At 27.2% G+C, this 26,618-nt stretch overlaps 1 protein-coding gene across 2 annotated transcripts; it reads left to right on the top strand.

The window, feature by feature from the left end:
- The first annotated feature begins 275 nt into the window (after window positions 1-275).
- Window positions 276-26,618, top strand: LOC142327875 (cytochrome P450 4C1-like). Of its 2 annotated transcripts, none has more exons than XM_075371235.1 (12): window positions 276-434; window positions 3,816-4,019; window positions 9,146-9,252; window positions 15,776-15,863; window positions 17,600-17,785; window positions 19,046-19,115; window positions 20,460-20,586; window positions 20,865-20,925; window positions 21,495-21,595; window positions 22,075-22,312; window positions 23,696-23,875; window positions 26,188-26,618. In XM_075371235.1, the coding sequence occupies exons 1-12, from the start codon at window positions 416-418 to the stop codon at window positions 26,343-26,345; spliced, it is 1,539 nt and encodes a 512-aa protein (XP_075227350.1). In that variant the 5' UTR covers window positions 276-415; the 3' UTR covers window positions 26,346-26,618. The 2 variants fall into 2 exon arrangements, with proteins under 2 accessions (XP_075227350.1, XP_075227351.1); XM_075371236.1 differs by lacking the exon at window positions 276-434 and adding an exon at window positions 1,275-1,397.

Genomic DNA, 26,618 nt, shown 5'->3' with positions numbered 1-26,618 from the left:
CGTTCTTAAAATTACGAAATCGGGCCGGAAAGAGTTTTTGCATTATCATTCAAAACATATTTATGAAAATTTAACGTGTTCCCACACGTTGGTTTATTGCTATTGTAGACTAGTTGCGTAGTGCTAAAATTACATATATATTATTATTTAACTTATATATTAAAAAGTAAATTATTCTTTAACAATTTTCCATCATTAACTCTTTTTTTTAAATTAAATGTTGGATAATTGTAATTAAATTCTTGGAAACTTTATTAAATGAAATGTAATCAGCATCTATTAATATTGATCGTGTTTAACTACCTTGAAGGCATTGCAAAAATAAACGTAAGAAATCCTAGCAATTAACCAAAAACGGAACAGTGCAGTTTTTTCCCTACTGACGTAGAAGATAGATCTAAACATTATCGAAAATATGGATCCAAAATTGCCAAGTAAGTGAAATATAAGAAATATTAATATTATTCAATAAATTCAACGTAAAAAGTATAATTAAAAAACTAAATTTACATATTTGAATAATTTCAACTTTATTTATTTAAATTAGTAATTTATGGATTAGAGTTGATTATTTGTTAAAAAATTTAAATTTAAAGATATTTGTGAACAGTATTAAATTTATAGTTGGTCAAACAAAAAAACCGGTAAACTCTAACGGAGAGTTTAGCTTAAAAAAAAAAAAAATTATGCACATTCTTGTGTGCATCTTGATCATACATACTTTTATTAATTAATTTTCATCAAGCCAAAGCTTATTTGGCTAAAATTAAAACTAATTAAATTTTATAAGCTTCTGTTATAAAATTGAATATGGCACCCTCCATACATACACCTTCAATTATTTCAATTATTGTCTTAGTAAAGATCGTTTTATAAGCTTATGATTTGTTTAGTTTCAGTTTTAAAACAATCTGTCGGGTTTCTAAAAATGTTTTACGAACTATTATTTCTTAATATTTTACATTATATTATTTTACATAATATTATTATGTAGAGGAAGTAGAGGAATAAAATATTAACGGTGTGTTGGTGGTGTTCCCACACGTTCGCTGATTGCAATTGTAGTCTAGTTGCGTAGTGCTAAAATAATATATATATTTCATTAATTAACTTCTACATTAAAAATTAAAGTTATTTTTAACAATCTAACCTACATTAACCTTTTTTTAATTAAGTTGTGATAATTCTAATTATATTCATGGAAACTTTACTAAATTACCTGAATTAGTATCAATTAATATTGGTAGTGTTTAACACCGTGAAGTTCTTTTTATAAAAACAAATTTAAGAAATCGTAACAATTTCCCAAAAAGAGAACATAGCAGTTCTTGCCCTACTGACTTAAAAGATAGATCTAAACGTTATTGACTTGGTAAATATGGATCCTAAATTGTCAAGTAAGTGAAATATAAGAAATATTAATATTATTCAATAAATTCAACTAAAAAGAAAATAATTAAGGAACTAAAATTATATATTTGAATAATTTTCAACTTTATTTATTTAAAATGGTAATTTATGGATTAGAGTACATACAAATCTACGACAGGATACCTGTATTTCAATTATTGTCTTAGTAAAGATCGTTTTACAAGTTTATGATTTGTTTAGTTTTAGTTTTAAAACTGTCCGTCGGATTTCTAAAAATGTTTTGCGAAGACCAAAATCCAAATGATCCTGGTCATTATTCTCAAAATTCTGGATTTTATCCATGTGATGCTTGTACTTTTTGATCCTAAGATGAAATTGATTCTGTCTAATATAATTAAGTCTCTTAGTCACAAGTTTTACGAAGGCGTCAACAGTGAACTGTTTTTTAATATTTTCTGCACTCAAAAACTGACTGAATTCATTATGAATTGAAAAATGGTACTGATAGTATTGCATTTGGATGGCTCTTAAACTCAAATCTTCAGTCTGTATCTATAAATTTGAAATGGTTCTTGGTGTGCGTTGCAGTGGGATGTCTGTTCCCCAGATCTCATCCCCATATTGGAATAAAAATTTACACTAAAGGCTGTAAATTTGGGTCAAGAATGTTGATTTTTCTTTTTCTTTTTGATTTGTTGCTTGCTCTTGCATGGCAGTTAATCAACAAGTGAAGGTAAAGAGGTGATTTGCAATATACATTTTCTAGTGTAATGGAGACTTCCTTAGATTATGAAGCATAATATTTATTTTCATCATTCTGTGATCTTGAATAAAGAAACACCTTTGATACGTTAGAAGGAAATACATTAATCATAAAAGCCGTTAATGCACTAGCTTAACTTCATAAATCGTTTTACATGCATCTGCAAACGGATTATTTTTCATATATATAACTTAAAAAAAATTGTTGTCAACCCCCTATTTCCTTGTAAGCATATTAAATTACATACACTGATTTCTTTAAAATGAGAAGTACATAAAAGTTTATTTCATTAATAACTTCTGATGTTTTTCATTTTTTTTAAATTATTATTATTGAATTTATTTATTAGTATTATTATTCATCGTATTTTTTTTTACAATTTGAGGTTAATAATTATTAATAAATCAATATAATTAAATTTAAAAAAAGTTGACGATAGGAAATGAAGTCTGATTGGAACGGATGTACCTTCCCTTAAGATCCAAATATTTCATTAATTATCATACAATAGATTATACTCTTAGTATAAAATAAGTAGTTCAATAAAAAAAAATAAATAAATTTATCTTCTTGCTGTGATGATTAATATGGTGAATTACTAAAAAACCTTTTGTTATCAAAATTAAAATTACTAAATTTCTTAAAATTAAGAAGTAATCTAGGAATTAAGAAGTAATTGCATTAAACAGAATGTAATATCGTCATCGCAATTATTCATTAAGTAGCAAAAAAATAATGAAAAGAATTTAAAACTTTATAAGATTTCTTTTTTGCAGTTGTTTACCAATATATTTTGAAATAACAAATTCCTTGAAGTTTTAGTCCTGTATGAATAATATTTTGAAGTTCTATGTATTAGTAGATTTATTTTAAAAACAATATATTTTATAAGTCGGTTTTTATTTTATAGCTATATTAATATTATTAAATTTATAAAAAAAGAGAATCAGTTTTCAGTATCTGCTATAAATAATTGTGTTTTATACTTATTTTAAAATAAAAAGGTATTTTAATATTTCATTTGTGGTATATAGTATTTTTGACCAGGTAGATTATAATCAGATTGTTATTATATGAATTTTGTTATCATAAATATTTTATCATTATATCAGCTAATGATGCCTTTGGTTCAGAAGTCTTCACTTTGTTAAATAACATATAATCTTGTTTAAAATTTATTTATAAAATTTTTTCCTTCAAATTGGAAATAATCTGATCTGGGAATTTTAACATAATGTTAAAACATAAGTAATTACGAAACAATCGATAACATGTTTAATGAAATATTTCTTAACCTTCGCACATGTTTTCAATTTTTTATTTAGTTTCAAAATTTCAACTTAATTTTACCGTGTTGTTAGTTTCTCTAATCTTTAAATCTATGCAGGGTGCTGATAATGAGAATTTACGTATACCTTATAATTGGTAATTTATCTTTAATATACAATAAATTTGAATCTGTAAACAAATTATTAATTTAAACTATAAATAAACACATTATGAACAAATCGTTTGACTTTAAAAAAATGTATTACTTCTAATATTATTTTTTATTGTAAAATTGATATTACAAATTGTTTTTATAGAAAACTTATTGTTTTAGTCAGTTATTTTCTCCTTTCTACCTCGAAGAATATCATTTGAGATTTTTGTACAACTGATTACTTGATTTTTTTTATAGTGGCGTGGATGGAAATTGTAAGAGAAGATTTAGACGTTACAGGCTATAAAATATTCTTGGCTATTATGGCACTTCTAGCTACGTCATTAGTTTGGCATTACTGGAAGATAATTAGAATAGAAAGAACAATTAAAAAGATCCCCGGTCCACCGATATGGCCTATCACTGGAAATGCTCATTCGTTTTTTGGTCTGGATGAGCATGGTAAGTAAGAAATTATTAACCTTTCTATAAGACTGTATTTAATAAGTTTAATTAAACAGTATTTATTCATAGATTTATGTTTCCTGATATTAAAAAAAAAACAATGTTTATACGAAGAAAATAAAAACGTGTAATTTAAACTAAAATAAATCTTTTTTAATAATTATTACATTGACCTACCATTATTTGTTATTAGGTTCATTGTTTAAAATTAACTTGAATGGAAAATTTTAAACGATGATTTTTTCCTTTATACTTGGTAAAAAACTCGGTAAGAAATTTACCTCAGCTTCCTGCAAGCTAAGTAAAAATAGTAATAAAATTTATTAAATTTGTGTTATACAGTTTTGTAGAAGTAATACTGTATATGTAAATAACAAGATGTTATCATTCCTTCCGGTAATAATGCTATTACCGAAAAAATTCTTTTTTACATAAATCGATGAGTTAGCTTTTCTAGTGGAAAACGGTATTTCCATGAACTTCTGTATAAATAAATTATACCATGCAATGGCTAATGAAATTTGCTACTTCATTTGTGTCAGCGATTAATAAAAAAAAAAAAATTATACCTTACCTCTTGGTACTTTTTAAGAAATAAAAATTGATATTGAATTCAATTTTAAACATCATTTTTCAGCAAATGGCTGATAAAGCATATAAGAAAAAATTTTATTGGACTTAATATTTTCAATCTAAAACATGCGAGTCATGGTTACTTGAACGTTATAAATATGAGTTAGCAAAACATTGAGAGGATGTCTCTGTAAGTACTAGAACATGTATTATTTTCTAATTTGAAGGATCACCAATGCATGTTAATAATCCTTTTATCCATTATCTGAAGTGAAAATTTCTCAAAAAATTAATTGATCGAGGTAGACTTGTAAAAACTTTGATCAAGAGTACGGCTTGTAAAAATCCTCCCGATTCTTTTTTGGTACATAAAATCGATGATCCAAAGTTAAAAATTTACCCACATTGCATCATTATTGGGCACAACAAAATGATATCTAAAAAACAACTCACATCTTTAAATTTACTTTGTTATTAAAAGATAATAATGTTACTTCAATTTTTAAAGTTTTTCTCTTTTATACAACAAATATAGTTAAATAAATAATGTACCAATTTTATAAACAATGGTACAAAATTTGTCAACCCCACACGTATACACAGTGTATATTTTCACATTTCCCGACTGTTCAACTGGTCAACAAAACATTCATCCATAAATATTTATTTAATAACTGTTAAATAGAACTCATAATATTTTTCATTATCACCTATCATGTTCCAGATTACTACAAATGTTACCGTGTATATTTTGATTATTTTTATCATATAAAATTTGGTAGTATTAAATTAAAATAAACACACCCACACACACATATATATATAAATTAATATTGAAATATTTCACTTAGATTTCACCTACTCTGGTGAAATGAGGTCGTACGGAAATTTGTAGGACGTAAGGAAAATTTGTAATTTCGTGTGGTTTATTTATCTAAACAATTGAAAAAAAAGGTTGCAGAACCGGATCTGTAGTAGTTTCTGAGAAATCTGGAATAAAATCTAATAAATGAAAGAAAAACCAGGTACAATAATGTTTATGACCTACAATAATTTTTTTAAATGGATAATAGACAAAAGTTGTAGAGAAATTAATTCTGATCAAAAGAATGTAATAACGATAAGTTGAATGAAACAAGAAAATCTAGGAGTTCTAGCTGCCAATTTTATTTGGCCCTGGTGGAAAAACTAAAAGAAATAGCATCAGAAATTGCACCGCCAGATAAAAAAAGGAAACACGAGTGGTGGAACATTATCTGTGATCAAACACTGGCAAACAGACACAAGGCTTGGTTGATCTTCCAATCAAGAAAGACAGAAGAGAACCAACAAAAACTAAGAATGCAAAGAAAACTCGCACAAAAAATAATCCGATGTCAAAAGAGGTAGTATCACAAGAAATTACTAGAACAGATTGAGGAAGACTTCCATTAAAATAATACGACACAATATTACAAAAACTTTTTATTACAAAAACTGAAGAACACTACATTTATGCCCCAACGCTAATGCTAAGAAATTCAGAAGGAAATCTGGCACACACTGATAAAGAAAATGCCAACATCATGAGAGAAAGCTTTAGAAAACTTCTGAATTTTGAAGAACCAAAAGAACTTCTGGAAATAAACACAAATACCCAGATTAAAACACCAAGAGAAAAGATCCTTCCACCAACATTAGCAGAAATAAAGATAGCTCTGAAGCAAACGTAAAACAACAAAGTAAGTGGAGAAAATTTCCTGACTGCAGAATTATGGAAAAACCCGTCAGAAAAAGTACACAGAAATCTCCACAAAGATATGGTAAAAATATGGCACAAAGAGGAATTTCCGGAAGAATGGAAAACCGCAATAATCCACCCTTTATATAAAAAAGGTGATAAAACCAACCCTGACAACTATAAGGGAATTTCCTTACTAGATTGCAATTACAAAATTCTATGAAGAATAATTTACAACAGAATCAAAGACCAACTGGAACAAAAACTAGGGGAATACCAAGGGGGATTTAGACCATGGCGAGGCTGCCCAGAACAAATTCTAAGTTTAAAATTAATTATAGGGTATCATAAACTAAGGAATAAACAACTGGTAGTGACGTTTATTGATTTCAAGAAAGCATATGATTGTTTACATCGAGAATCCCTGCTAAAAATCCTGAGAAATTTAGGGCTTCACCCAAAACTAGTCAAAATCATCGGACTAACACTAACGGATACCAAATCCAAGGTTAAATTCAGGGGAGAAATATCTGATCCATTCGACATCAAAACAGGACTGAGACAAGGAGATGGACTGTCACCGCTTTTATTCAACTGTGCCCTTGAATTTATAATACGGGATAGGAAAAAATTAAATAAAGACAACGCTAAAATTGGAAAAGGTTTCTCAGTAAATTGCCTAGGCTTTGCGGACGATTTAGCCCTACTATCCCAAAAAATAGAAGAGGCCAGATACCAACTGTCAACACTGGAAGAAATTGCAGGAAAAATCGGTCTAAAAATTTCATACGAAAAAACCAAAATTATGATGAGAGACCCGCTATGCATAAGCAAAGTAAAAATAAACAATAATGACATAGAACTAGTAGAAAACTTTAAATATTTGGGGAAAAACATCACGCACAACCTCCAAGAAAATCCAAACTGGAATGAAAGAATAAATAAACTCATCAAAGCCACAATAAAAACACAAAATGTCTATAACAAAAAATTCATGTCCATAAACACAAAAATAAGACATTATAACTCAGTTATCCAACCAGAAATACTTTACGGATGCGAAACCATATTTGGACCGTACCAAACAAGGTTTACCGACAAACTGGAAAAGATTGAAAGACAGATTCTACGACGATGCATCGGGAAAAACATTAAAAAAGACGGAATTTGGGGAATTATTCCAAACGAAGAGATTTACAAAACTATCATCCCGATAACTAATAAATTTAGAAAGAAGAGAATTTCCTTTCCAGGACATATTTTCAGAATGGAAGAGAGCAGAATTATCAGACGGATAATCGAGCTTTTCTGGAACAAGAAAAGCAGACCGAACTGGTTATACGAAGTACAGAAAGACATGGAGGAATTAGACATAACCCATGAAAACCTAAAAACGAAAACCGGAAACCATGAGAAATTAAAAAATAAAGAAACAAGATTCCTATCAAAACCCAAGAAAACAATAAGCCGGGTGTACTCTGAACAAGAAAGGGCAAGAAGATCTGAAACCCTTAGAAATTACTGGCAAAAAAGAAAAGCTGAAAAACAACAAATCAGCATGAAAAGAAAGAACTTGCCAAAAAAAAAATGAACTAAAGTGATCCATTATGGTCTTAAAAGTAATACAAAAAAAATATATATATATGTATTTAATTTTATTTTACAATTTTTGGGTAACATTCGGTTATTTTTAATTTTTGATAGCAATTTTTAACAGTAAATTTTATTTTTAGAATTTTTCACAAAATTAAAAAAGTACTTTTCTGAAAAATGTAGTATAGCAGTGTTTCTAAACAAAATTCAAATTTGTGTAAATTTTTTGTTTTCTTTAACTTTTCGTAAGTAATTTTGTTCAGAAATAAATTCTCTACAAGATTTGTTTAAAATTTTTATGTTTATTTTCCATTTAAGTATATTATACGTCAAACATAAGAAACAGAATTTTATATTTAAATTTACTGGTTTCACCGAAGATTTCTCAAAAAATTATAGCAGAGAGTTTTAGGTCTGAGACCTATTTTATTCGATTTTTTAATTCAACAGGAATAAGGAATCCCTAATTTTGCCCTATATGTAACGTCTTAAAAATTTCGGTACGACCTCATTTCACCGTGGTAGCTGAAAAACGAGGAAAATTTCGGTACCCTTAATTTGCAAACGAAGCATTTTAGGACATGTATTTATTTGAATTTTTTCCATTATATACACAAATAGAAAAGGCTATTAAAAAGTCCCGAGAAAATTTCGTAATACACTGTGTATATATATATGTATAAATTGCACTCCTACCATGTTTTTAAATAATTTTTTGCACGTTTCAAAACAATATGGAAAAACTTAATTTTAACCACGCAAACAACGCAAATTTTTTTCTTCCTATCCCGTAAGTTTTATTTTATATGTTTATTTCTTTAAAAATACAAATTTAATTTAATGCTAAAATTAACCATTACTAGTTTTAGTTAGTAAAGATATAAATACATACAATTCCCTTAAAAATCTATATTTTACACACATTAAGTAAGTACCGGTAAAGTGTTTGAATAAAAGTATAAGGCAGTAATTAGAAGTGTTTACCAATTGGCTATCATAAAAATCTGGGTGCTTGTTGCAATTTAATTATAAATATAAATAAAAAAGAACAAAATAATCAATATAAATGAGTGCTTTCAGAATTCATGAAAGTATGGATAAAGTTACATCATTTCTTCTTCATACTTTTTAATATAAACAATTTTTTTATGATTAGATTCAAACATTTTGTTAATTAAATATGAACATAATCAGTATACATACCTTCTATTTTTTTTTTTATTTATTTGCTTTTCAGAACTAATTCAAAAATCAATGCAGATAACTGAAGAATATGGAAGCTCATATCGTTTGTGGTTTGGACCATACTTGATGGTATTTTTGGCAGAACCAAGATATATTGAGGTATGGATTTAACTGAAATACATAAAATTTCATATATGTTTTATACGTATTACGTAAGTAGTTTTTTATTGGCACTAAAGGTCATTGGTAAACTTCTTGAATTCAATGTATTAAATATGGTTCATTATATTTGTTCAATTATATATTATTTAAACCTTTAAAAAAATTAAAATATATAGTTACAGTAAATTATTTTTTCTTATACATGAAAGAAACGAGGTCTTTAAAATCGGTCCACTATGTTTAATTTTTAAACGTTTGTAATCTTGCACAACTTCATTTATCAAGAAGATTGAGAACAAGAATATATAAAAAATTGTAATATTTTTCTTGATACTTACTACTCTAATCAGTGATCTCCTGCTTGATTGTTTTGAGCTGAAGATCTTGTATGGATTTTTTATTGACATACCAGGGAAAATACACCATATTTTCCTTATGAGTTTGGTTTGGTAATTGTCAAGAACCAAGAAATGATAAATCTTCATATCACTTCGTCACAAGAAGTAAAACCAATATTAAAAACCGTCTTACACAGAATTACGTATCATAGGTAATTTCAATTTCACCCCGATTTTAGTTTGGATGGAATGCGAAACAAGGAAACAGCACGACAATTCATAACATTTACCTCGACATAAAGGTTACTTTTTTTTGACTTTGTTTTGTTTATTTTTACAACTACGAATGTTTTCAAGAATTTTTTGAGGGTTGAGTTACCATTTTTTGATCGTTATCAATCTCTGTAACAAAGTATCAATCGTTTTTATAGGTCGTAGTAACATTTCGGCTGTGAAAAAATTATTATGATGTGTCCGAGGAAGTTACGTAAGGACAATTTTAATTTAAATTACACAGATTAGTAAGCCAACAGTATTAAATTGTAAGCACTGAACATCCAAACACAGTTTTATGAATACACAGAAGATATTGCAAAGCAAAAGTTTAAATTCTTAATACCAGTACTATCTCTCGGTAATTATATTTCGAATAAAATTATCGTTTAAAATGACTACGAAAAGAATTAACTTCTAAAATTTAAAAAGATATTTTATTGCTGGATTCTTTCATGTATTTTGTTATCTTTTCAGAAATACTAGCCGGGCAGTGTGTAGCGTTTAGTTAGGGGAAAAATAATTAGTACAATAAATGTTAATGTTAAAAACTTACTATTTATAGTACAGAATACAATTTGTTATACAGTTGTTAGTTCAATTTTTACCGCTACATTGCAGCGGTTCATTCAATATTTGAGCACATACAAAAGAAAATCTGATGTGGACGCCACGTGATTTCCTTGTACGCGTGTTAAATTAGATATATACATTTCATTAAAATGAAAAGTACATTAAATTTTATTTCATTAATAACTTTTGATATTCGTCATTTTTTTTTTTATTGTTATTATGGAATTCTTATTTATTTAAAAACTTTTTAAATCAGAGGTTAATAAATAAATACATTTAAATTAAAAAAAAGAAATGTTAAAAGAAAAAAAGGAGATGAAGTCAGATTCAAACGGATGTACCTTGCCTATGTAAGATCAAATTATTTCATTATTTAAAATTTTATTTGGCTATAACTGTGGAACCATTGAAAACAAGTATGATATATAATCAAAAAGGAAAGGTGCACAATTAAATGTTACAACAATCCTAAATCCAAAATTGTAACATCCTATGACTAATCGTTTTTGAGGTATGTGAGATTCATACGCACAACGTACGTACGTACAGACATCACGCCTAAATTAATCAAAATGAATTCAGGAATAGTCGAAATGAATATTTCGGTTGAAATTTGAAAATTAAGCCTTTTTTACTTCCTTTCCTACGTACAAGGAAATAAAAAGGTTAAAAAAATTTTGATGACAAGAAGTTTATTTTGGAAGATGGTATTTCTGTACTTGCTTGGGCCATTATAAAAAAGAAATTGAAAAACACAACTTCTTATTAGAAAATTAAAATAAAATTTTGATAACTCAAATATTATTTATTTTATTTGTTAATTTTATTTTAAAAGGCAAATGTCTTTTAAAATTTGGTTATACTAGACTTTTAGAAAAATCTTTAATGATAATTAGGCTTTAACTTTGGATTATATAGAAATAATACTTTTTATAAAATTTTGAATTCTGAAAATAGATTTTTTGCATTATTTCAATTAAACTTTAGTTAGGAAAAAAATTTAGTTCATGTTCTCACTAAGATCGATTATTTAATGATTTTGAGTTAATTAGCTCAATAAGATTAATTATTTAAATAGTTTACGTTAATCTACTCAGTAAAGCCAATTATAAATGGACACTAACAATTTTCTGATTCCTCAAAAAACTTTAAAAAATCAACAATAGTGCGTTCACACATACACACTAACTACTTACGACTATTGAACTACGAACTCCGACCCGAGTTGATCAAATTGTAGCGATTTTATTTCTGTTTATCATTCACTTGAAGAGTAGGCAATTTTACAATCTTATTGATTGTCATTCAATTTTTTTGTTTTCATCCCGCAACATTCGCTTTACTGCAGTTTCGTTTTTACGTTTTTAAAAACTAATCTATACTAAAACTTAATCTTCACCGTTTCTCATCTCATTGTCTTCAGAAAACTACCGGAATTCATTTAACTTTCATTGCAAGGTAATTTAATATCAACATTTTTTTTGTAAAGTTTAAAAACTGCCATAGTTTCTGATACTTATTGTCTTATAAAACATCTGGTATTCAAGCGGAAATAATTGAATTTGCTTTCTAAGCAATGATTTAGAATTCCATCAAAAGCCACCGAGATGAAAAAATAATTGTTATTTTACAGGGCTAAATACCGTTATTTAACGGATTGATATGATTTGCGGTAACTAGTTTAACTGGGTGAAAAATAAGATGAGAAACCAATCTTTCTTCACGTCATTAAATTGCGTTATATTATTTTACATTAAAATTAAAATAATATTAATGTAGAAATATTAATTTAAAATTTAATGTAAACGAGGTCAGAATTGCTAAATTTTTTATGTAATCTACAATTGAAAAATATTTACTTCAAAATTTTTAGCAATTTTAAATTCAAGTATTTAGAGAAACCTACATTCATGAAAATTGTCAGTAAAAAACTCGCTAGTTGTAAAATCATAAATAAAAAAAATTTAATAGAATAAAATTAAAATAATAAATGGAATTTATCAAACGTTAGTGAAATTTACGTGGATGAAAATTAACAAGCTATCTTTTGTATAATTTTTTTTATTTAAATTTTATTTTAAAATTTCTGTTGATTGTTCGACTTCAAAAATTTTAATCGACTTCACTGCACAAATATAAATTAAAAAATTTTAATGTAACCAACGAAAAAATTTTTTTATATAAACTAAAACTAAAAAAAAATTACATTTAAATTATCGAATTTCTACCAAGTTAAAATGTAGTTGTCAAAATTTTCAGAGACACAGCCATTCAGGAAAATTGTCAGTTAAAAATTCGTAGGTTGTAAAATCAAAAGTAAAAAGATTTTAATGGAATTTACGTTGTTGAAAATCAACAAGCTATTTTGTCTTTTGTAAATGAGTTTTTCTGTTATCTAAGTTTTATTTAATAAAATTAAAATTCTTGTTTTAATTTTTGCTCTATTCTGTATTTTATAACATTTTATGAAAAAACAATCCATAAACAATAATAAGAACTAAAAAATTAATGAATTAATTGCTAACCTCCATGTCGTGAGTAGTAGTTTCTCGAACTTTCGTCTGGAGCTCCCGGGTTCGAATCCGGTCAGGCGTGGCATTTTCACACAAGGTACAAATCATTCTTCTCAACGGCTGAAGCAATACCTAACGGTGGTCCCGATGGTTAAACAAAAAATATACTGTCCAGGGGTAGAGCCCTCTGGGTCGAACTGAGTGTTGCAGACTTATTTTATAAATGTTAAAAGAAATATTTATAAGTTAAAAAAAAATTATTTTAATAACCTTCGCAACTTTACACACTTTAATTTATTAAACATGTTATATAAATATATAAAAATATTTAATATACATACCGTATGACCCACAAAGAGATATAGGTTTCTGATTTATTTTAATTCGCCCATTCCCCCACTGATTCTGTTGAAACATTACAGATGTTTTAACGAAGGTACTAAAAAACAATGTGAAAATTTCTGCCTTTTAGGATGTATACACGTAAAATTAATGGCGGCTTTCAAATAAAAACATAAATTTCAGATAAACCACATATTTATTTAGTAAAAGTTAATTCTAAAAGTCATTAAACCCAGAAGATGTATTGTTAAACAGCTGTTCATATTCCATAAAACTAGTTAATAAGTTAGTCATAACCTTGCTTCACTTTCCTGTGAAAACATTTCATTGTTAAAACTGGATTTAAAACTGAACAAAAGTCTAAAAGTTTTGCATGGGTCATTGCATTTGACAATGTAGCAGAGTCCATACAATATTTCAGAGCTGAATTCCCTGATATTGATCCGCCAACCAAAATGTCAATTTCTAAATGGAAGTGTTTGTTGTTGGTAGCTGGTAGTGTAGTTAAAAAAAACAGCCATCTAATGATGAAAGAAAAATGTAATATTGTGTACAACATTATTGCGATCTCCAGATAAACCAAATTCGATGAGAAATGTTTCTTTAGATACTGGTATACCAAAATCGACCGTTCAAAGAAAAGAAGAATGGAATAAAATAAATATTTTAAAAGCCATCTGGTTTATATTCTTTTGGAATATGATCCAGAGAGTAGAGTTCAGTTTTTTCTCGTATTTTTCAGCATCATTAAGTTGATCCCAGTCTGATATGAACGGGTTGTATTCTCAGATGAATCTATTTTCTATCTTAACGGTATAATAAGCAGGCATATCTGTAATTACTATAACACCGAATACCCTTACAGTATTGAGCAGATGCAGCTTAAATTAAACAAAATTCACAACTGTCTCAGCAGCTGTTACTGACAGTCTTGTATTATGCTACAACATTTCAGACAACACAATGACTGCAAACAGATACCTACAAACCCTAAATCAAAACTTAATGCCTCATTTTACTGTTCCACAAATGAGATATGCTGTTTTTCAGCAAGATGGAGCCGCACCACACTTTGCAAATCCAGTTAACCTTCTACTAAATACTCATCTTCAGTGTCATTGGATTGATCGTGGAAGTGAGTTTTTGACTGGCCATTTAGGATGCCAGATCTTACTGTCTGTGATTTTTCTGGAGCGGTTATTTAAAGGGACGTGTGTACTCCCATAGACTTAACACTAATGAAGAGTTGAAGAGTTGTCCGACTGATAGAATCCAGGTTTGATTCCATGAGATCAACAAAGAAATTTTACTCCATAAGTAAAACCAATATTCAAAAGCGACTAAACGTAAAACATAAAAAGACGTAAAAATAAAAGTTACTTTCATTGACTTTCTTTAGTTTATTTTACTTTAGGATGAGTTAAGAACTTTCGAGTGAGTTCGAGATTCTTTCACGTTTTAAGTTAAAAATGTTTAGTCATTATCAACTGTGTAACGAGGTCACCTACAAAGTATCAGAAGTTTCTAGAGGAGATCGCGACATGTCGGCTATGAACGAAGTATACAAAGTGTTTGTAAGAAAGCTTTCCTAAGGACCACTTGAAGAAAAATTAGACAAATTCAGTCTAAACACAATTTCAAGACTTTAAAAGTATGGTATGACATAGGATATATCTTGTTGCTATTTTTCCCATATATAATGATTATGATTACATAAGAAAACATTTACCTCTAAAATTTAAAAACATAATTTCTTATTGGTTTTTTACAATTTGTTTTTCTTAATTTTTATCTTTTCAGAAAACAAAATTTGACTTATTGTTTGTTGAAATTTTGTTTTTTTTTATTTTTACGCAATAACGCTTTTATGCATGCTAATAAAGGCTCTAATAGTAGATTTACTTTAAGGTTTGCTAAGAAATTTGTAGTCGAGTCTCATTAGATCATACATTCAAACATATAAACGCAACTTCATATGTAAAAAAAGGAAATATTCAAATGTAACACAAATAGTTCAATTCAATTGTAAAAAAATCAGAAAGTAATAATCAATTGTATACAACACGAATAGTATTAAAAATTTATTTTATTTAACTATAATTAAAAACGGGTTTATTGGTGAACTTATAAGGAGTATTAGATATTTTAACTTTAATTACTATTCATTCGTTAAGAAAAACTATCATAATAATAGGATTTATAGAGTGAATAACAAGTCATTCCTGAACATAATAAAACCATTCATATAAAAAATATATATTCCATGCCAATGGTTTTGAAGAAAGTAAAAAAAGAAATTGTATCTTTATATTTTTCATCTATTTGATTATATTGATGCACTTCAGGATGGCAAGTCCACTATAATTCACGTAATTTTAATCATTACGAATGAAAACTTTCACTCATTTCATGCACAATATCAAACTACATTACGAGTGAAACAGGTACTTAAAATTAATTTTTTTTTATTTGTTTTTTCAGGCAGTATTGAAAAGTGAATATGCATCAAACAAAGATCCCACTTACAGATTTTTAAACCCACTAGGAGAGGGAATTTTTATTGCATCAGGTGATGTTTTTTTTTTTTTTATATAACGACGCAGCAACATTACAAAATGTTCAGCAACATAATTGAACAATAAGTAAATAAGATATATCAGAATTAACATTAAGTTGCCACAGTCCCAGCGGCTTGTGACTTAATAATGAAATTGAAGAGCATTCCGTATGCTAGACTGTAGTCACCTAATTAAAACGATAAGGCAAACCAAGACTATTGTTTCTCAGCAATCTTTAAAAATAATTGATCGTGTTAACTAATAAATTGACCTCCAAATAATTCGGCTGCCGATACAAACGATTTTGATACCGTAGGCTGACCGGAGAGATTGCCTGCCGAACGATTCGCAACATAAGATCATTATATATAAGGTTATTATATATAAGATGTACGAGGGAATGGTATAACAAAACACTGCAGAAGTTCAGTCAGATTTTTGTATTACATTTTAGAACGATCCAAATTGGACGGAGCTAATAATAATTTTTTTTTAAAGTCACTACAGGAGTTAGGAACCGTACTGACTATATTTAATTCCAAGAACTTCAAAGAAAAGGTTGCAAAATCTCTATTACAGGCTTTATTGATTTGTGTGTGTTTTCAACATCTTTTAGCCACAAAATATTATGCTTCGAAAGTTCGTTATACATGGAAGTAAACAATGCACCAGAAAAAAAATTTTCCATGATTGGTTTTCCTAATAGAAAAAAGGAATCTATTATAAGGCTAATTTTTACGATTTCAATTCTATTTTTACATTGTACATACAAAACGCAGTTTTCATCTAACCTAGAGAATTATCCAAAAAAATGAATTTACAATTTTAATTCATTCACCTGATTTTTATCATCAGTTATTATGTATGATACGAAATGAAATAAAAGTAGAGTTAGTAAAATAAAAATTGTACTAACTTTAAAAGACCTGTATTTTCATTCATGTTTATAAGATTTTTGTGGAAAAAAGAATTTATTATAGTGAAGTGTTCTTATACTGTATATACAAAACGCTATCGCATCTAGCCCACACAATTATCCAAAAAAATAAATTACATTTGTAATTTTATCACCTGATTTTTATCAGTGCATATTACATCCCATACGTATTGGACTTAAATTACTGTTAGTAGTAAAAAAATTGTACAATTAGCTTCAAAAGACCTGCATTTTTATTAATGTTCAAACAGTTATGATGTAGAAGAAAAATTTGGTAATGAATTTAATTTTTCATTTTCAAAAATATACAATAGAGCAATTTTTGTATTAAGGTAATTCATTCAGTAGTTTATAAATCAATGTTTTAGTAAATTCCTGCTTAATGAAAAATTGAATTAATTAAATGATAAATGAGATTTACAATATATTGTTCATTATGTTATAAATCTAATCTGAAATTTTATTTCTATTAAAATATTTTTTTAGTATTTTGGATACGGCAATGTATAATTTTTTTTATTTAAACAAAACTTTTTAAAAAAAAACATGAATGCGTAAAGAAAGATGATGAGATAAAGAATTATACTATTACTGTAATTTAAATTATTTTAATAAACAAATATTTTTATCTCATTATATTTCTAATGTAATTATTATTATAATTGCTATTTATTTTTAATAACACTGATTTTTTTTCTATCTCTGTCAATCTGTTACGATAGTACCGCTGTACCAACATATACCTTTACTATTTTATTAACATAGAAAAATATTTGTTTTTATTTATATATTTATTAATCTTTTTTGTAGGAGAAAATTGGAAAGAGTTACGTAAAATGGTTAATCCCACATTCAATCAAAAAATACTAGAAAGTTTTACAAAATGTTTCAATGAAGAAAGTAAAATTCTTGTTAACGTATTGGAAAAGAAAGTTGATGCACCTACATTTGATATACACAATTACGTCGCAAGAACAGCCCTGGATATACTTTGTGGTAATTGAAAAATAAAAATGATCAAATTACATTTTTATAACTCATATAACTTGTATGAAAGTATTTTCGCTGAAAACTTTTATCACCTGTAACATAAATACCTCCCGTCATTCTGTTCCGGATTATGCCTTTTTATCTTTGTATTTTGTTCTCCATCATTTTTAATTTAAATAGATTTTTGTTCGTCAGAATATTGTTTGAACATTAATTTATTCAGTAAACTTTTAGCTACCAAATTATTTTAAAAATTACTTGGTTATTATTAAGATTCATTTTACATAATAGTTTCGAATCTTTTTTTAAAATTCTAATAAATAGAATTTTTTAAGAAATAATTTGTAGAAAAAATGAACCATATTTTAAAATATAATTTAATTTGAACAATAGCAAAGTAGTTTTTAGAAAAAATTAAACATGTTTTTATTTTTCATAGTCCAGGAAACGAAGAAAATTTCCAGCGCTCGTTTAGCGAAAGAGAAAAGTAGAGGGATCTATCCCTCTACTTTTAAATTATCCATTTAATATCCCTCTACTATTAAATGAACCACGGAAGGGTTATTCAAGACCCACAATAATTTTTAATTTAATCTTTCAACACATTAAATAAACTCTTTTATTACCAATACCTCCTAATAATTTAACGGAAGATATTTTCTACTATTTTTTTTTAAATCAGAAAATAACAGTCATTATCAAACTCATATCAGTTATATTTCTCGGTAAATTTGTCATCAGTGAGTTACAAATATTATGGTCAAAATACGTAATAATGTATCATAAAAGATGTCAAATTTGAATAAAATTTATTTTGATAAAAAACTCATTTTCATCATAAAAAAATTAGGTTTGCAACTTCTGCTTATTAAGTAAGCATCATCAAGGAATTACGTCAATGCTGAAATTACTTTAAAAAATGATTGAAAATGCTGGGTAGTGCACAAGCTTCATATCAATATCTCTCTTTTTTTCTGTTTAGCCTCCGGATCGACCGTAAGGTAATCCTTCGTAGGACGGAATATTCATGAATGGTCTCAGATCGACAATTCCTAAGATGTGTGGTTAATTGAATCCTAACCACATAAGAACACCAGCATTCACGATGTAGTACCAACATATCAGTATCTAGATTTAACAGTCTATTTACTATTAAAGTTATCATCAAACATCGTCTGCAACGATGTTTGATGATTTTCACAGTCAAACTATTAATTAAAAAAAAGTATTTGTTAAGTTATTTGAAGTTTTACGTTTCACATACAGGTACAGAAATGAACGTCAAGACTTCGGAGCAGAAAGATAACACTTCAGATTTTGCGAAATATGTATGCTTGTAAGTAATGCACTGAATTATTTTGAATTTAAGAAATATTATTAAAATTATAGAAATATTCATTTAACACTTAAAACTTCTTAAATGACGTTTATTCCGACGTACGCACACAATAATCAGTACCTCCACACACATACGATATAAGTTTATTTAAATGTATCTACTTTATGATGATTATTCTATGATGTAAATACGTTAAAATAACGGAATACTATTAAAAATAGTTTAAAGATGAAAAGATTCCATTCTTAAAAACTATTCTAATGCGTCATTTAAATGAAACAAACGTTTTAAACAAAATATTTTAACAAGGGAATATGTTTAGCAAAACAGTCACAACATCCACTATTAATACAAAAATTGTTATGCTTTATTTATTTATGTGGGTCGAAGTGTGGCTAATCTTGGACAGGGAAGTAGCCTGAAGGCCTAGGTTGCCGTAGCTCGCCCATATGCATGAGCGGAGTATCGAGGTGTTACTGATGACAGCCTGTGGGGCCTTCAAAGTTTGAATCGCAGACGCGGAGTGATGGACAGAAGAGAAGTATGTCCGGAGCTGTGTAGTGTAGTGGGCGGGTAGCGTCAATAGGTGGACGAGAAAGGGGAACAGTCTTCTGCCACGACACCTGGGAACGACTGATGTTATGCCTGAAGGCGGTTCCGGTTGTTTCTGTGGTGTTTAAAACACAGAAGAAATAATATATTAACATGTTCTACATAGTAATAGGTAAAAGTAATACGTAAATAAAAGTAGAATACATTTATATAATAAAACATAACAGAAAACATGATAAAGTTGTATAACAACTTTACACAGCGACGCAAAAAATAAGAAAAAAATACAATTTTAATTATAAATAAATGACGGGTTCTTGTTGTATATTTCTAAGTCATCTAGTCATGTTTGAATTGAATTTTAATGTATTAGGTTGTTCAGGAAAACTCATTAAAATAACTTTACTAGAATCTTCACATTCTTATCATACTAAAACGAAATTTATAATTTTTCCTTACTTTAAAAACGGAATTTCCTATATTAATTAAAAAAACTATAGTTTGTTATTTGTTCTTTCGATATCCAGTATTTAATCAAATTTATAAATTGATTAAAGATTCACTAATGAAAGAAAGGGTTTATAGCACTGAATCGTAATAAATGCTAATGGAATATTATGTAATGTAAGTTTATGAAATTATTTTCTTAAAAATTTGGAAATAATACAAGAAATATTGATATATGTTTCTTCTTTATATAAACCGAGTTATAAATTAATTAAAATTAAGGATTTCTTTTTTAAAGAAAAACTTTATTACTATTTAAAACTTTATTTAAATCTATTTCAGGTCAGCGCGTATCATGAAAGAAAGATTCTTTAAATTATATCTTCAACCAGATATTCTATATTGTATGACAGAACGTTCAAAACAGTGCAAGAAATATGTTCAACATTTGTATAAATTCGTGAAAAAGGTATTCATATTCTTATAACATTAAGAATACTAAAAAATTTTTTTTTTTATTATCCAATTCCGAAGATACCTCGTTCTTTAAACTATCATAGTTATCCTAAATAAACACTCAATTTTCACTAGATATTTTACATAATATTTTTTTTTACTTTTATTTATCAAACGCTGTAATACAATATTTTCACTTAGAAAATTTGGATTTTTTCAATTAGAATAATATATATATATTGAGTTTTTAAATTGTTTGAAAATTATCTTACGATTGCGATTTTATTTTAGATAATTCAGAAACGTAAATTGGCACGGAAAGAAGAATGTGTCAAGTTGGATTCCATTATTGGTAAATTCTGTAAAATAATTTATTTTGCATGCTAGTACTGTTACAAAATCTACCAAAAAATATAAATAAATTTGAATTTTAGATTCAACTTTCTATAAAGTATATTAAGCTGGAATATATCTTTTATCTAATTATGTAATAGTAAAATACTATGATTACTTACTTAGAGGAACAGTTTTTGTGTTCTAAAATTCTACTTCCTCTGTTTCTATTTATATATCGTATGATTTTAAAAAAACACTTACAGAAAACAGGAGGACTAGTTGGTGTTCTTAGGTTCTTAATATAATGTACGAATTTTGCATTCACAATTCCCTGATCTGGTTAGAGATAAAAATGAACAGAAACGATTATAACTGTGAAATCATCACTTAACAAAGCGGAAATTAATTAGTAATATAATTTCAATGTTTCTAGCATAGCATTGAGAAACTATTTTAAAGACTTAAATTTAAGTTTATTAAGAAGTGGATATTGATTTTTCTCATTTCATTGTAATAAAATAAAAATATATTAAAAAATAAGTTGTTTTATTAATAATTAACTTTATTTTTGTAATCATTTTTCAGTTGAAGAAAAGAAAAGAGTTTTTCTTGATACAATTCTAGATCACTACAAAGATCTAACTGATGATCAGTTAGTTATTAAAATCACAGATATGTTTGTTGCTGTAAGTACAAAATATTTAATAATTATCTCAAATGCAAAGATTTTACACAATTACAAGTTAGTAAATCTGGTGATAACAAATTATTATTCTAATGTACTCATCATATAACGATGGTAATGAAAAATTCCAAAGAAGAAAGCTACACTATATATGATGTCTCAGAAAGTTTTATGACATACGGCAAGGCCTGTTTTTTTTAATATAAGTCGTTAAGTCAAACTGAAATTTGGGATTCTTTCCAATATTTGAATATTTTATTATAAATTGAGCGTAATAATATTAAGGAATCTGGTAATAAAATATTGATCTAAAATGCCCTTATAATCTCAAATTGATGGTTTATATATCATCAGACGTGATGGGTATTGCGTATATATGTAGTATTAAATCATTTTCGTAATAAAAACAGTCATGAAAAGCTGAGGTTTTATACTTAATTTGTGTTTTTAAAAGTTTCCTTTATTTAAACTTTATTTCAGGGAACTGACACGATAGCAATAATAGTAAGTTACGCTTTGATGATTCTGGGATTATACAAAGATAAACAGGAAATGGTGTACAAAGAAATGGTAGATGTCGTAGGTGAAAGCAATGAAAATATAACGTACGTTGATCTTCCTAAATTACGGTATTTGGAAATGGTTCTTAAAGAGGTTTTGCGCCATTATACAATTCAATTTGCTGTTCGTAGACTTGAAAAAGATACTTATATAGATGGTGAGTTTTAGTATGTATTCAATTTACATATTGTACTTTAACATCACACTTGAATGCGACATTTCACGTGCGCGTGGATATAAGCTTAATTATATTCATCGGAATTAAAAAATATTCAATTCACCTGGTTTCTTATTCTCAAGGGTTACAGTCTAAGTGATCTGTTCACGTAGATTTTTATTTTGTTGTTTGATTTCTTTAATTGTGAATAATAATTTCAAAAATAATTATATGTTTTTACATTTACAAACAAATATAAAAAATAAATAATTAACTTATCGTTGTTTACACTTTTTTAAAAGATGTTTTGAGTTCTCTTTTTTTAGTATTGCGCGAGCATAAAAAGGAAAAAAAACAGTAAATAATCACAATGAAGCGGTCTTCGATAACTTAAATGCAACATTTAAATTTCTACTATAAAATAATAATAATTATAGTAATAGAAACTTTTTTGGGCAAAACATACTTTAAAAACGTACGATATATGATGCTTTTGTGTAAACAAAAATTAATGGATTTGTAGAATCGACTTCATTCTATAAAAAAATTGTTCAGCTTATCCAGTCAAATATGCTTTATAAAATAACCACGAAAATCTACCAAGCAATTTTTTTTTTAAATTAAACTTCACCTCTCTGTAAACAAATATAACACTGAATTTATCAATTATTAATAAGAATGAAATAATTACTGTTAGGAGTTCATTCTTACATTGTTTGGAAGAAGAAAAATATATCTCAATGTTCTAATCAGTTGTTGGTGGATTTATCACCAATGACATCACTTTATTTACAACAGTAATGAGTTTGTTTTCAACAAACTCATTGCAGTCATGCTAAAAGTTGATTTATTTGTTTTTTCTCAAATAATATATATTTCTGTATTTATAAAATAAGGGGGAAGTTCTAATTATTTTTAACCCAGCTGATTGAAAGAGTGAAAACAGGGCAAATTGTTCCATTTTTTGTCCAAAATGTTTTTCTTCTATTTTTTAATGAGGCGAAAAAAAAATTGGCACAGTCAGCAGATGGTATACAATACAGCTTATTGAATCCTGATTTACTCTATTCAGATAGTATTATTTACATTTCAATGAAATGGGCTACAAGGCCGTTGTTGGACATTCACTCATTCCTCATGACAAGATAAAAACATTATTCCTGCATTAAATACATAATTTACTTGTAATTTTATTATTGCAAAAGAAGAATACTAGAAAATATGAAGCGATTATTAAAATAATTATTCTCCCATACTTGTGAGTTGTGTAAATAAAGACTGAAATATTAATACCCTAATACATTTCCTTTTGTTAAAACTTAGCTGTTATTTTTTTCATTTTTACTAAGAACAGCTGAATGAATTTACAGTGTATTGTTTTAGATAATATCAAACTTCCAGCTGGTACATCAGTATATATATCTGCTTATGGAGTACATAGAGATCGTAGATTTTGGAAACATCCAGACGATTTCTATCCAGAACACTTTCTACCAGAAGAAGTTGCGAAAAGACCAAAGTACAGTTATATTCCGTTCCTCATGGGTCCTAGAAATTGTCCCGGTAATTATAAAGTATAATTAATTTTTAATAATATTATATTCGATTATATTTTATTGTCGTTTGCGACAGCAGATTGTCTTACAATAGAATAGAATTTTTCTTAATATAATTATTGGACGGAAGAATGTACGATTTTTGTTTTGCGTATTTCATTTATACACTTCAAAGAAGAATTCTTTAAAAAAATATTTACGATGATTATATAACAATACGGATAGCAACTAGAAATGTCCGTAATTAATTTCATTATATTTTTAATATATATATATATATATATATATATATATCTTTTTATATTTTAAATCACTACTGTTCTTGTTACTGGTAGATTTTGAAGCGATCACGTGTAAGAGTTCAGAACTAAATAATGACTCCTCACGTGTAATAAAGTTTGTTAGAAAACTGACCATTTGGGTAAATAAGCAATTGCGTTCTCTTTTAAAAATTGTAGATTTCAGCAATGCTTAAAAATTGAAAACACCTATTTGTTCAATTTCACTTTAGGACTCCTTTTGTACTGGTTCCTGTTTACAGGAATCACAACTTTTGTACGTAAGGTTTTATTCATACATATTACCAGATGAAATTTGTAATTTATGCTATAAATATGTATATGCAATCGACGAAATAAAACAATAACTGTTTTTAGAGCGATTTTTTAAAGAACAATTAGGACTATCTCCGTTGTCATAACCACTGACGCAAGGAGAATAAAATCGAGAAAAAAAATTTGTTTAAAAAATAAAAAGATAAATTATGTAATATCTTCTCAAAAATCATTTGTAGCTAATATCCGCAATGATAATGAAATGAGTTTTAGAGAGGATCTATGTTACATCAACAAGAACTTATTTTCTATGATTATATATAGCCACCCACCTGGTTGAACTAATGGTGAACTCGTCATCGCAAATTAGATATTTTCGAAGTCGAGAGAGCTAAGGCTCAAATTCTTAGAATTACAGTTTCTTTTATACGAATTTGAATAGTAGATCGTGGATATGATGTTCCTTAGTGGTTGGATTTCAATTAAGCGCACATCTGTGGAATGGTCTACCTGAGACTGTACAAGAGAACATTTCATTTACATTCATACATACCATCCTTATTCTTCCTCTAATAACTTACGGTCATTCTACAGGCTAAAAAAAAAGAAAGAAAGGTATTATTAAACTGAATATTTATTCGGTAGATTAATACCGAAATTAAACTCTCTCTCACTCCCTCTCTCACTCAATCAATCACTCTCTCTCTCTCTCTCTATATATATATATATATATATACACACATATATATATATATATATATATATATATATATATACATTTAAATATTATTGTGTAAAATATATATTCTAGAATGAAAGTTGAAAAAAATTTAAATAAGGTTTTTTTTTAAATATTATTTTCATTTAATTTTTTTTATTTTTATTAAAATATTTAATATGTTTTAATTATCTCCTACGTTAAGAATCAAATGAATGTGAATTCGAAATATTATAATATCTACCTCTTTTTGCATAAAAAGTTGGAAAGAAGTCGTTTGAGAACGTGAAGAATTATCCGCCATATTGCTTAATATAGTTTAAAAAGAGTTCTGGAGAAATGAGGGATGTAGTAATACAAGTTCATTATGATAGCTTATTTAAAATATTTTGAATTTACAATATTTTTGTTTAGATTTCGTACGAATTCATACTTACCTTACATTCGGTTGCCTATTTGTATTTTCATCCTTTCTCACTTCCATGTTTTTTTCACTCATTTATTTTGGCGCACATGTGTTTTTTTCATAACGTATTTTATTTTGCTGCATATGATAGGTACCCCGCATAGTACATATAAAAATAGGAGATGTAAATGATATGCATGCTAGTGAATAGAATATTTGGTATTAAACTCCATTTTGTTTCATAATAAAATATTTAAATTTCTTTAACAAAGAAAAGCTTTTGAAATGTATGTGGTAGAATTCAGGACATATATCAGTTGGATTGCATAGCGTGAAAATATCAAAGCATATTAAAATGCGCAAATTTTTACGAAAGCTCAAACCTGTAGAAATTAATACATGTTGCCACCACTTTAAGAAAACTAGTGATATGTCAGAAAAATTTTCTCTTATACTATTTTTATTGACATTAAGTGTGGATGATTTTTATGATTGAAAGGATGTATCTCAGGCCAAGAGACATTAGATGAATAACCAAGGAAGTCGAACAACTTCAACATGTTTTTAGTCATTAAATGTAAGTATGAAGATAATAACTTCTTAGATTAAAAGGAGGTGTGATGCAATTAATTTTGTTTCAGGGTATGCATTTGCAATGATGTCAATGAAAATTGTAGTTGCAACTGTAATAAAAAACTACAAAATTCATTCAGATGTCGATCTGAAAAAACTACAATTCTACAATACTTTTATAATGGGCTCTAAAAACGGTTACCCTGTTCAGATTTCAAGGAGATAGAAGAATTCTTTATAATTTGTAACCAGGGCTTTATCAGTACCAGTTAAACAAGACAACAAATTTTTTTTTATCAATTTTATATCTTAAAATTATTATTGTTATTGTTATTATTATTATTTGAATTTTATCAATAAAATTCAAATTAGAAAATTAGAAATAAGAAAAACAGGGTAAGGTTTATAAATATTTGTTATGCAAGATAAAAAAATATTCACTTATTTATTTTATTATTTATGTTTCTTTCCAGTAATTATACATTAATAACATTTTTCA

Source organism: Lycorma delicatula, chromosome 7 (genome assembly GCF_047948215.1).
Source record: "Lycorma delicatula isolate Av1 chromosome 7, ASM4794821v1, whole genome shotgun sequence".
NCBI classification, from domain to species: Eukaryota; Metazoa; Arthropoda; class Insecta; order Hemiptera; family Fulgoridae; genus Lycorma; species Lycorma delicatula.
This window is presented reverse-complemented; position numbering and strand designations above follow the sequence as displayed.